Below are 13425 nucleotides of genomic sequence, written 5' to 3' on the forward strand. Positions count from 1 at the left end.
TTGTTCTTCAAAACATCTTCTAAAACTGGTTGTTCCAAAGAACTAAAAGCATTATGCTTCAATGATCCATCATTGCATCTCTTTGAAGTGTTTATGTTCGCTGCATTATCAATGTGATCAATTTTCTTTAATATAGTTGAATGTTGTGTCTGAATAAAATGAAATAATATAACCTTTTACTTACCATTATAAGTTTTGATAAATAATTTACATTTTTTGATCAGTGGCGCAACTGGGATATATTTTTGAGGGGGGAGGGGGTTATTTTTTTTATTTTATTTCATAGACACAAGAATACTGGGCCCCTCTGAGACGACTCGTGTGGGGGCCCAGGAAAATATATAATATAGAATAATGAGATCTATGATACATCTTTAGCACTTGAAATTTGAATTTTAAAAAGCTGTGCACCACTGTTTTTTTATGTATTTTTGTAATTTATTAGGTATTTGTGTGGTCCCGACCTGGGCGACTACAGGCGTTGAGACCGCTAAAAATCGACAAGCAATGGCCAGGGCGCAGAGGACCACGGCCACGGCCCTTAGGACTATCAGATCCTATCGAACGGTATCCGGCGAAGCGTCCTCTGTACTGGCGACAATGATCCCAGCCGACCTCCTCGCCCACGAACGGGCCAAAGTGAAAACCCGGAGAGACGGCGGAGAACCTCCAACTCCGACCGCCGTAATAAAAAGTGAGGAGAGGAAAATTTCCATACGCGCCTGGCAAGCCAGATGGGACCGAACCGCAACAACACCGGATGCCGTCGGCCGCAAATGGGCCCACAGGCTGATACCGAACCTCGCTCGATGGCTAGCGAAGCCCACGCTGGTAATGACTTATCACCTGACCCAGACGATGTCAGGGCACGGATGCTTCCGCAGCTATCTTGCAAAAATGAATCGGGCCGACGACAGTTACTGCGGCTATTGCATGGACCCGGACGACACGGCCGAGCACACTGTGTTCGCCTGTCCAAGGTGGCTGGATGATCGAGCCCGATTAACAGAAATACTTAGGAGACCTCCAAACGCCGGCGACGTGGAAGACATCTTGTGCGGTCCCCCTCCGGTTGACCTGTCCGACGATTCCGCCGCCAGGGAAAGACAGATTCAGCAGGCTAAAACGAACCGCCACGTTCTCACAACCATGATCGCATCCATCATGGCCACTAAGGAGGAAGACGAACGCGAAGACCAGGCACACCACGGAGCTGCATTAAATAGGAGAAGAGGGCATTAGTCTGAAGCGCAAACGAGATCTCAAGACGAACGACTGGACGGACAGACACTCACACCACTCGCCACCGCGAATCGTCGGAGGTGTCACCGACCACGCCGTTCATCTCCCCATCTGTGACACCACGGGCGGGACGGCCATCACGGCATCACGGCATCTCAACAGGAGTACGAGTACTCAAGGGCGGCGGACTCCGGTCGGCCCGCCAGTACGGACCTGCACGTGAACACGAGGGCGCCTGACTCCGGTCGGCCTGGGGGGAAGACCACGTCCACCGAAATGTAAACTCTCACGTATCATGTATATTTTTTTTTTTATGTATAACGTAGGACTATGTCTGGGGGTAATTCGGAGACTGTCCCGAATACCCCCACGTATGTATAATTATTTGTCCTGTTTTTCAAATAAACGATGGCGGCGTCGCGCAAGCAATGCGCAAGCAGTCCCCGCGGCGTCGTCGGTTCAAAACTGCAAAAAAAAAAAAAAAAGGTATTTGTGTGGCATTTAAAACTAATTTAACATACAAGATATTAGATGGGTCAACTGTCATAGGCAGGTATGAAATTAACATTGTACTTACGCTTAAATGTTTTCTTATATTAGAGTTTGAACGTGAATCCACCTTGTAACACTTTGTATCGACACAACTTGAGCACTCCACTTTCAGCTTCTTGTAAAAAAATTATCCTCAATGACTCTTAATACTTTAAAATATTTTTGATAATTTGGCCAGGGTAAATTGGTTCTTCTAAATCTGCAACCTGATGCAATACAATTATTAACAATCTGTAGGAACGTCAAGCAGACAACAACGAACACGATACGAATAATACGAACCCAATTAATAAATATTACAAAAGTGTAAAACAGCGCAGGGGGCTATACATGCAATATTGTAATAGTGTATAACTGATTGTGCGCTAATGACCAATTATTGGCAATTGGTTATTCGTAGTCCGTACACACAAAAATAATATTATTTTCTGATAAAATTATGAAAATATGATAATACCAGGTTCCACATATTATTATGGTGTTATATTTATAGGCGACATAGCCATATTCATTTATTTATAGCAGAATCAGTTATCAGTCAATATCAATGTTTATGTTCTATATTGTATATAATATAAGATTATAGCTTTTAACACGGACTAAGATAGTAAGGACTAGTATCGCTATGGTTGGGGGGTAGTAGAGGAACGATCCTCAAATGTTTCGACACCGCCACTCCACCGTCCAAAAAGAGGCCGCCGTATTATACTAACCCCTAATACGTAAGTAAGAAACTGGCCGTCACGGCTCTTCAGTTTCCTGAAAGATGAGATGGCAAGTGAGGTTTAGATGGGTTTCGTGAGGTTTAGTTAGATTTTGTGAGGTTTAATCTAACCTAACGCTGCTAACGGCGTTAGCCGGTATTATTATTTAGATCTAAACTTATTCGATAACAGCAGCGCCATCTACTGCCGCCGTATTATAATAACTCCTTATACGTACGTAAGCAGCGCCATCTACTGCCGCCGTATTATACTAACCCATTATACGTACGTAAGAAACAGGCCGTCACGACTCACGGCTCTTCAGTTTAATGAAAGATGAGATGTTAAGTGAGGTTTAGATGGGTTTCGTGAGGTTTAGTTGGGTTTCGTGAGGTTTAATCTAACCTAACGCTGCTAACGGCGTTGGCCGGTATTATTATTTAGATCTAAGCTAATTCGGTAACAGCAGCGCCATCTACTGCCACCGTGTTATACTAACTCGTTATACGTACGTAAGAAACTGGCCGTCACGGCTTCTCAGTTTCCTAGATAGATAGCGCAGTCATATACGATTTTTCAACAATGTTTATTCGGCCATGGTTCCATTGAGTTATTTTTTTAGGATAAAACTTATTGGGGGGTTTCATTTCTCCGTAAATGTAAAACGCTTCTATTTTTAGACTTCATGTACCGTTAAAATAGCATTTTCATTTTATTTATTTGAATTACATAAAATATTTAAAAATCAATTATTTATTTTGTGTATTCCTTTGAACTTTCAAATAAATATCTACGAGATCACTAAATCCAAAATAAATTTCCTGTACATTAAAATCGGCATTCGCTGCACTCGTGCAAACCCCCATGGCAGGCGGATTATTTTTTTACAAAGCCCCGGAGATTGGGGACATAAGAAGGTATCGGGTCACTGTGCCTTTGCATTGCAGCACAGTGGGCCAGTCAGCTCCTGGTTTTTATGTACATTTATATTAAGGATTCTTTTATTATATACTGAAATGTTAGGTAAGGTTATATGATATAAGTCTACTTTCAATATGGACTTATGTAAAGCATTGCTATCGGCTAACATTCCATTGAATAAATTATCGAACCAAGTATTTCGAAATTTTTTGGAATCTTACACAGGGAAAGAGATACCATACGAAACAACTTTAAGAAAAGGCTATATTGATGATTGTTTTATTGAAACTATGCAAAAAATAAGAGAATATATTTCTGATCATAAAATTTGGATATCGATCGACGAAACGACCGATGCTGAAGGTCGATTTATCGCAAACGTGATTATCGGTACTTTGGAAGCTGAAAAATCTGGAAAAATATTTCTTTTGAACACAGAAGAACTGGAAAAAGCTAATTATTCTACAGTTAGTAAGCTATTTGACAAATCTCTTTCTATATTATGGCCAAATGGTATAAAACATGACAATGTTTTATTATTTTTGTCGGACGCAGCACCTTACATGGTGAAATGTGGTCAAACGTTAAATGCTTTATATTCCAAAATGATACACGTTACATGCACTGCTCATGGGATACACAGGGTGACTGAACAAGTACGAAGCCAATATGAATCTGTTGATCAGCTGATTTCAAATATCAAAAAAATATTTAGAAAAGATCCATCTCGCATGCTTCTTTTTAAAACTGAGGCACCGGATTTACCTTTACCTCCAGAGCCAGTAATAACACGATGGGGCACCTGGATAAATGCAGCCATATATTACTGTGAACACTTTGAGATAATTTTCAATATTGTAAATAAATTAGATTCAGAGGATGCTTTGAGTATAAAAAATGCAAAAAAATACTTGGCAACACCTCACATTAAAAATGATTTAGTCTACATAAAATCAAATTTTAGTTCTCTTACTACATCAATTACAAAATTGCAAACTGAAGGTGTTTCTTTAGCTGATTCAATTGAAATTATTGACAATGTAAGTGTTGCAATGAAACGTCTTACTGGGACAACTGGGAAAAATATCTGTACAAAGATGGAAAATGTATTGAAGAAAAATGTTGGTCTTGCTATGCAAAAGAAAATTAAAAACATTCTTAACGGTGAATTAATTGACATGAAAGACTTACCAGAAGACTTAGATATTAATGATCTGAAATATTTTAAATATGCTCCCATCACATCGGTAAACGTAGAAAGATCATTTTCCGCCTATAAAACTTTACTTACAAATAATAGAAGGTCTTTCAAAGTCGAGAACATAAAAAAACATTTGATAATCCAGTGTAACGCAAGTAAGTACATAATTAGAATTATAAAATGATTATTTTTTAATACATAAAAATTATAATTGCTAGGTATAGAAGATGCTGAGTGTTGAAAAATCCAAAGACCTCCCATTCAACAGTTTTTACATTTTTTTTTTTAGTAATATAGTATGTATAAAATATACATTTTTAGTAATATGTACAAGAAATGTTTTTTTTTAAATTAAATTTGAATAAGTATGTATTTTTTAATTAAAAATAAATGCATATTAAAGCGCATATTTTGATATTTTTTGGTGCATATGTATGCGCATATTTTTAAGATTTTAAGCACATAAAGTCCCGAGCCCTGGTTATATCTTATGTTACGTACACCAATTTATAGTCTAAGAGGAAATTCTATTCTATTGTTTATATACCTCGATGGGTACCATTAAAGAACGTCGTGGTTGAAAAGGTTAAAAAGTGATAACTTGTGATAAGTCGTGATCACAGCTGATATACAAACGTTCAGGGGGGTTCACACCAATGGCGGCATAGCACGGCTTTAAACCACGGCTATAGATACTATGGGTTGCACAACGAGCACAGATATGACGGCTCTGAATGTTCTTATCAAGAATTTAAAAAAGTCGCGTGATACTAGCGCCCTCTATGACCTGGTATATCATATACCCGGGATTATATAAATTATAAATATGTTTGTAAAGTTATGGTAACATGGTATAAGAGTTCTTACTGTAGAGGGCGCTAGTAAAACGCGACTTTTCGTCAGATTTGATAAGAACATTCGGAGCAACTCAACGCTGTGATCCAATATAGGCCGACGTGCAACCATAGTATCTATATGACTATATCCGTGCTTTAAACATTAGTATTATAGTATTACTCTATGGTCCACACTAACACCGTGTCGTGTCGTGTGAAAAATGTTCTCTGATTGGCTGAACCGCGTGGTTCAATTGCGGCTTACCATCCAAACGATACCGCATAGTTGAATATATTGAACTTTTGGCCGTTTGGTTACAGATAAAGCGCAGAAAAATGATAACTAAAAAAATAATGATAAAATTCAAAATAACATATAATTAAAATTTAATCGAAAATTCAATTGAACGTTGAACATTTTTTTCAATTGGTTACTTTTAATTAGCTGGCTACTTGAAATTATTGGCATGTCGTTTGTTAAAGTAAGTACATTAAACTTTTATGAGTATTATATCTACATTTGTATTTATTATAATTTCATAAGGTATATTTATAAATATACATTTAATTTTTAAATTATTTTTACGCACTCATTCAGTAAGAACTTAATCATTTGCTTTGATATATTGACACCATTAATCAGAGGGGGTTAAGAAGATGGCTTTGTTAATTGCTTGACACAAATTTACCGAAAATACTTAGGTATCATTAGCAAAAAAACTAAAAACAATTCTTTGGATATTACCTATTAGCACACCTGGTATCTAGTATTAAGTATCGATGCATTTACAAACTAAATAAAATATTGCTAATGAACACTATGCGCACAATTCACGTAATATTGTAGTATAACTAGTTTTTAAGTACAAATTAGGTACATGTTATAACTCATTTGCCTTACCACACGCTTTGCTTATAGAGCTAAATTCATAAAAATACTTAACTTTGTAATTTAAATTAATAATAATTGTAACAAGTAAACTTTTAATATTTTAAATTAAAAAAATATACATAATATACTATTATAATAGGTACATTTTTTTAATTTTAAACAAAATATATCTTCCTGAAGTTCTTTTTCTGCACTGCACAAAGTAACAATTTTCACTGCACACTAAAAAAAACCCTGACACTAACCAAACATGTATAATATAGGTTAGGTTAGGTTAGGTTAGGTATATAAGTAATATATAACAGTGATTATATCCAGTACCTACATCATATTAACTAATGATTTGAATGCTTTATTGCTTTTAGGGTAAATTCTGTCATAACTGTAATGCTTTTGTTGTAGAATCTGTAAAGAAGCATGTCTGCCCTCAAAGTATATAAACAATAATTTCATAAGTTTATTAATAAATAGCTTTACTGTACATTTAATATTTACAAAATATACCCAGTTAGTACAAAAGCCTGGAAACACTGGTACAATTCAAAATATTCTTCCAGCTGCTAGTACTAGTACTGTTAAGAAAATTCTTCCAGGTGCCTCAACTAGTTCTGTTAAAGATATTCTTCCAGATTCAACTCCTATGTTATGTCTTCTTGGTTTCATTCATTATCAGATCATGATGAGGAGTTACATGATGAAGAATCACCACCAAAAGGTGTTTTCAAATTTATATGCAACTCATTTTATTTATAGATAATTATCGTTTTTTTTATTATATATTTAGATATTTGTAAAGTGCAATCAACTTCCAATGCTGAACCAAAAATTGTAGGAGTTTCCAAAGAAGACATGACTGGTTTAATAACATCAATAGAAGTTTGCAGACCACTTTGGAATCACAAAATGTCGTTGGGAGAAAGATCCGAAAATACTAAAAATAATTTATGGAATAAAATATTTACTGAATTTGATGGTATATAAATTTCTTAAATCATATGCTATTATTAATTATTCATGATACATTTTCTTGATATGTAGGCAAATATTCTATTCAGGGATTAAAAAAGAGCTGGAAATAATCTTAAGGAAAGATATACTAGGGAAAAAAAATTTGGAGTGAGTGGTGCAGCAGGAGGTAAACAAGAATGGTGTTATTTGAGCATTTTAAGATTTTTAGATGAAGTATTGATAGTTGATAAATGGTAATAATATTTCATTACAAATGTCCATTTGCATAGTCAATTTATGTATGACATAAAATGTTAATATAAATAAATAAAAAATAACACATAGTTTAACATGTCTTATATGAAACATACATTGACTATGCAAATGGGCGTTAGAAATGTAAACATGTATTCTTATTGTATTATGCACAAATTGTTAAACAGCACGGTTGACGGAAACCTACACACACCAGCCTTGAAAATGATTTAAATTAAAAACAAGACAGGAAGTCTGTAAAAAGTATGTATTATTATATTTTTCAGTACTTCATCCCTGAAACTGATCAATTAATGACATATTTTCCAAATATCTATACACTACAATATTTATTTTTAATCACTACAAAATGTATGTTTATTTTCAACAGGGTCTGTTATGGAAAGTCCAATGGGAATGATTATGGAAGAACTAAAGCAGAGTAGACCTATTCCCCCATTGGAGCCTGTATTAATTGAGCCCGAGTCCAATGATGACACCAAGTTCAGTTCATATTTGGCAAGCTTGATGTCAGACTTACCAAAAAAGAAAAAAAGAATTCTTCAAGGACAATTGATTGCTATTGTCATTGAACAAATCGATAACTAATTGTTTGATACTCACAATTTTTATTTTTTATTATTTAATTTTATTGTTATGTTAATAAGTAAGCATTGTTTTTTTTATTATTCTAATGAAATATATTTATTTGTGATAAATAGTTATTGCATCTCACAAAATTAAATTATATTTTGTCATACTGAAATGGAACACTACCCTCTGCGGCAAAGTAATCTGTTAATTTTAACCTAATTTCACTTGAATTTCGGTCGTAAAAATTTGTCCCCATTTGACCCACAGGAACTAAACCGGTAGAATTTCGGTTTGCAATTTTTTCAGTTTCGCCAGAACATGTAGGGGAGTAATATATGTATAAACCTATAAAATAAAAATAATTTTCATAATAAAAAGAAATAAAGCGCATATAAAGGGTAACCATGTATAAAATTTTGGTATACATAAGACAATCGAAAATATTGTATTACCTGACTCAGTTTCTTTTTTTTAAATTAAATTATGAAGAACCACTGTTGCTTTGATGATACTCATGACAGTTGGCTCAGAAGCAATTATCACCCTTCTATATATACAATATACGCCACCTTGATACCAATATGCCAAAGCAATTTTCTATGCATCTTCTTGCTCGGCTCAATCTGAAAATATCAAAAAAAAAATGGTTTAAATTATCCCTATTATTTGTTAATAGACATTTTGTATTCAGTCAACCTCTAGTAATTATTATTTAATTTTTACTAAATAATAAACCTTAATAAACCTATAGGTGAAAATGGTAGATTTCAAAGGTAAATTTTTATTTCCTCGTCCGGGATAGGGTCTCATTACATTTGGTAAGAGTGGAAAAGCTTCATCTGCCACAATGAAATAAGGGCAGTCATTAAAATGTTCACTTATAGGTGAAGCTTCAGGAAAATTAAAATTATTCTGCAGTATCCTTCTACCCATTTCAGATGCCCTCAAAACTCCCCCATCACTACACCTACCAGGCATTCCAATATCAACACATGTAAAATTATAATTGGCATCACATAGTGCCAAAAGAATGGTACTATGTGTGCAGTGGCGCAACTAGAGTTCAAATCTTGGGGGTGCTACAAAGGGTAAACCGTTATATAGCAGTGGGGGGCTACGCCTCATGCATTAATATGCACCTTATAATGCTGGATAAAATATTGACTTTTTTCAAAATCCATGTCCATAAAACTGTCAATAGCTTTAGCCATCTGAAGATTTTCAGTTGAAAATCTAAACTTTAGATTATTTATTATTGTATCAATAATTGGAAAATAAACCGTACGCCTCCAATATGCTTCTGACACATATTGTTCATCAAAATTAGCACTAGTTGTGGTTTCCAAATGGAAATTCATCAAATTAGTCGGCTGAGTTCTTTTCCGTTTTGTTACTTAAATTTTTTTTTTTTAATAATTAGCTTTAAATTTTTATGGTAACTATAACAAAGAATCAAACTTACCAGGATGAGAGACTACTATTGATATGTCATTTGTTTCACAAAATTGTATAATTTTTAACCATAATTCTGAGAATGACTTATCTGTTCTCATGTTTTTAAATGAATCAATAACACTAATAATAGTCATTTAGGCCTTCCCTAATGTAGCTGTCTTTGATTATAGAGTTGTACTTAAGATGTTTATAACTCCTAAGACATCTCTTAAAATCATAACTAAAATTACAAATTACAAATTAGCATTTATTTATTTGACTAATAATTCTTGGGGGTGCTTAAAATAGAGTTAGGGGTGCTTAGGCACCCCCTAGCACCTCCGTAGTTGCGCCACTGAATGTGTGCCTTTATAATTGTAGTTGATGGAACCACTATTTGGAAATGCCTGTAAAAATTAAACAATAATGATATTAATTTACCGAACATAGTGCATTTAATTTTAATTAAAAATTAAATTCTAAGTGAAGCAAAAGATCTATTAGCTTTTTTATACTCTAGTTTTCTTTTTTTTTACAAGATATTACAATCTGTTCAAGAGAACAATAAGGAAATTTAATGAAAGAATATAAAACACGATTAGTATAATGGAAGAAGCCACCCAGTGTTGTCACTATCTATTTTGAGAGTTAAGAACTTAGGAGGGTTTATATGCTCAAGCATCTAGCAGGTTGCGGCACCAGTTTATCCTATTACCGGATTAGAATTGATGGATATTATTGCCTTGTCATCAGCATATTCAGAAACTAAAGTGTTTGGAGTGGTAAGGCTGATCAGCAGCATAAATGTTTTAAAGAACTGGAAAGAGTATACCCCTCTAATTTTCTTAAAATAAAAATATGCATACTTGATGTACAACGTGTTATCCATCTAACGCTCCTACACAATTGGGCATTTGCCATTTATCAAAAAATTCTTTGGACAATTTTTTCCATCCTTCTTCAGTGGGTGTAAATAATACCTAAAAATATAAATAGTTTAGTACAAAATTTATTTAGGTACTTGCCTATATTTATTAATTACTATAATCAAAGCTTACATCTTTGTATAATACATCCCACAAACAATTGCAGCATTCTAAAATTATTTTTGAAACAGTGGATTTGCCAATTCGAAAATTAAACATTATGTCAGTCATGCTTTCTCCAGCAGCTAAATATCTATTTAATGAATTATTTAATATCAGATTTTTACATAAATATTGTACAAAAACTAACCTTAACGTAGCAGCTAAAATTTCCCCAACTGATAGAATATCAGGTCTTGAATGAATTCTTTATAGATATGGGCCCATTAAAATAACCAGTTCTTCAAATGTAGTTGGTGACATTCTGGTAAAGTTAAAAAATAGGTCTGAATTTGATAGCCTATGTTCATTAATCATAGTGTTAAAATGACTATGATCAATACGTTCTCGTAGCAAAGGCCTGACATACCATCTACAAAAAAATTATGGTGAGTACATTGTATGCAGGGTATTTTTAGAACGATCGCCCCATTTTCCTTTTATAATACATTTATTCAAATTCAAATTCTTAAGTACACCTAAAAATTTCTAATTACTTTTTATCTATTTCATATACATTTTCTTCAACAATATTCATAAATAATGAAATAATGCAAACTTTTCTTTTGTGCATTTCTTAATTATATTCATGAACATTATAGTTGTACAATTTTCGTTTACGTACCAGCGACGTCATCATGGCACTGAAACTGAAGTTAAGAATATACGTAGACTTCTAAATAATATAATATATAATAACCGTGACTAAAACTTGACGTGATGTGAATACTTGAATAATGAAAAGTGAAAACTAATACGAAATACGAATATCGGAATATTCAATATGTATAATATTGATGTGATAATTATTTTGAATTTATTTTTAAATTTAAAATGTTATCACTGAAATTGATAATAATTTTGGTATCGTTGGTATTGCATTTTGGTATAAAACCCACGAAACCACGATGTAGAGAACTAGAGAAGAGATCTTTTCTCTTCTCTACATCGTGCACGAAACGGTGATGATCGTGATAATTAATGTGATCATACGATCATAAAAACTAGATACAACGCGACATGGTGGACACGACGCGACACGGTGGTAACGTGTAACCCCTGAATTCTTCAAAGTATAAATAAAGTCGCCCACGGTTGTGGTTACTAGAAAAAACAGACCCAACTTTGAACTTTTATAACCTCCTATTTAAAGTGAATTGTTTTGTCGTGAAAACGAGAGATTATCTAGTGCCAACAAGAAAATTATATTATTATAACAAGATATTAGTTTGTGGTACGAACGAGAAGTTATGTTGTATGAACCATGGAGTAATACTTATTACTCTATGGTATGAACGAGATATAAATTTTTATATCGTGATTATAGTTGGCCCTTCTACGCCTCCGAAATTATGTACTTTTTGATTCATGGTGTAAAAAATTTAAAGGTTGGTTTGTGCCTAATAAATAATCTTGTCATAACCCCACAGTTGGGTACACCTATTGTTTTAGATCGAAACATGAAGAAGAAGGACATAGGGATAATTATAAGACTCTCGACAGTAGTGTATCTAAATGGCCTATAATACGCAGAATTCCGTGTTCTGAATTGTATAGATTTAAACACTCCGAATAATATTCTGTTGGGGAATCTAAAATAAAAAATGTATCGTGTCATCCAAAGAATTTAAAAACTAAAAAACTAATACCAACATAATATTGTATTATAATATCTATCATCTATGGCAAAAGCTGATCGTCGTCACTCATCGGAGACGATTCACAATTCTACTAATTTCATTAAACAAAAGAGAAATGTGTATGGCAACAATAAACATTTGCTCACGTATTTCATTCTCCTCAAGTAATTTTTATAATAAAAACTCGATTTGTTCAATTCGGGTTTAGATGAAGAAAGAAGTTTCTCGATATGGCGTCTGCACTCGAGATATGGCCTTGCAGCTATATATATTACCCGAAGAGTTGATGTATACGTAAGTAAGTAAGTTTGATTACGTCATATTCTTTTGGGGCTTACATATTTTACTTTTAGTCTCAACATTAAAATTTATTGCCACAGACAATTCGCTACCCGTGTGTAGTAGGGGCATATTTTTTGTTCCCGAGCGCGCAACACAAAAAAATACTCTAGCACAAACGACGACGGCATGTCCAGGTCGCAGAATAATAACATATTTATACAATTAAATATAAATATAAATAGTGTTGTACATACTAGGCCAACTACAGTAGTACAGTACATGGTAGTTCTTATGTCCCGCAAAATTCAACAATTTTTATTTTTAGTTCATATAAATGTTAAGTAATATAATATTATAAATATTACTATGCCGTCTGCTTGTGGTCGAACGGCGAATTAAAGTGACGACGTCATACATCAAACAACAAATTATTTTATAAAGCAGGGAAAGTCGCTCTGCAGATTATAGAATATCCATCAGAAATTAAATGAGGACATTTTAAATTTTAAATATTCTCGAAAAGCTTAAAATATACATAAGTACCTAAGACCTAACCAATACATTCAAAATTAATACATAAAATATTAATTATTAATATCGTGCTCGATAGTATTCAGAGAAAAGATTTAACTTGGAATTTTACAAACTATAGTTGGTATAGTCGGTATACGGTAAATATGATGCATTAGGCACTGAATACCTTTATGTTTAATTTAAAAAGTAGTAATAACATTTATTTACAGTAAGATTTTTATTTAATAACTCATAAAAAAATATGCTTGTGCTTCGAATATTTAAACACCACCTTTATTAATTATTAAATTAAAAATTAAAATAAT

General features: G+C 33.5%; 1 protein-coding gene, 1 long non-coding RNA gene and 1 pseudogene across 2 annotated transcripts; 1 reads left to right on the forward strand and 2 right to left on the reverse strand.

The window, feature by feature from the left end:
* On the reverse strand, positions 1-2246 carry LOC111027525. The gene is made up of 2 exons (XR_002603793.1): positions 1820-2246; positions 1-149 (listed from the first exon to the last, which is right to left on the reverse strand). It is a non-coding gene; the product is annotated as an uncharacterized LOC111027525 (long non-coding RNA).
* A 1765-nt stretch (positions 2247-4011) lies between these two features.
* On the forward strand, positions 4012-4917 carry LOC111027524. Its single transcript, XM_022305924.1, has 2 exons — positions 4012-4775; positions 4839-4917. The coding sequence occupies exons 1-2, from the start codon at positions 4025-4027 to the stop codon at positions 4859-4861; spliced, it is 774 nt and encodes a 257-aa protein (XP_022161616.1). The 5' UTR covers positions 4012-4024; the 3' UTR covers positions 4862-4917.
* Positions 4918-8233: 3316 nt separating this feature from the next.
* LOC111027523 lies at positions 8234-10758 on the reverse strand (annotated as a pseudogene).
* Positions 10759-13425: the final 2667 nt, after the last annotated feature.

The sequence above is a fragment of the Myzus persicae genome, unplaced genomic scaffold (genome assembly GCF_001856785.1).
Source record: "Myzus persicae strain clone G006 unplaced genomic scaffold, MPER_G0061.0, whole genome shotgun sequence".
Lineage (NCBI taxonomy): Eukaryota > Metazoa > Arthropoda > Insecta > Hemiptera > Aphididae > Myzus > Myzus persicae.

What these genes read in the sequence shown, in the direction of transcription:
- LOC111027524 (XM_022305924.1), top strand. Translation starts at nt 4,025, where the DNA reads ATGATACACGTTACATGCACTGCTCATGGGATACACAGGGTGACTGAA. An exon ending in GATAATCCAGTGTAACGCAA is followed by an intron (nt 4,776 to 4,838) that starts GTAAGTACATAA and finishes TATAATTGCTAG; the next exon opens with GTATAGAAGATGCTGAGTGT.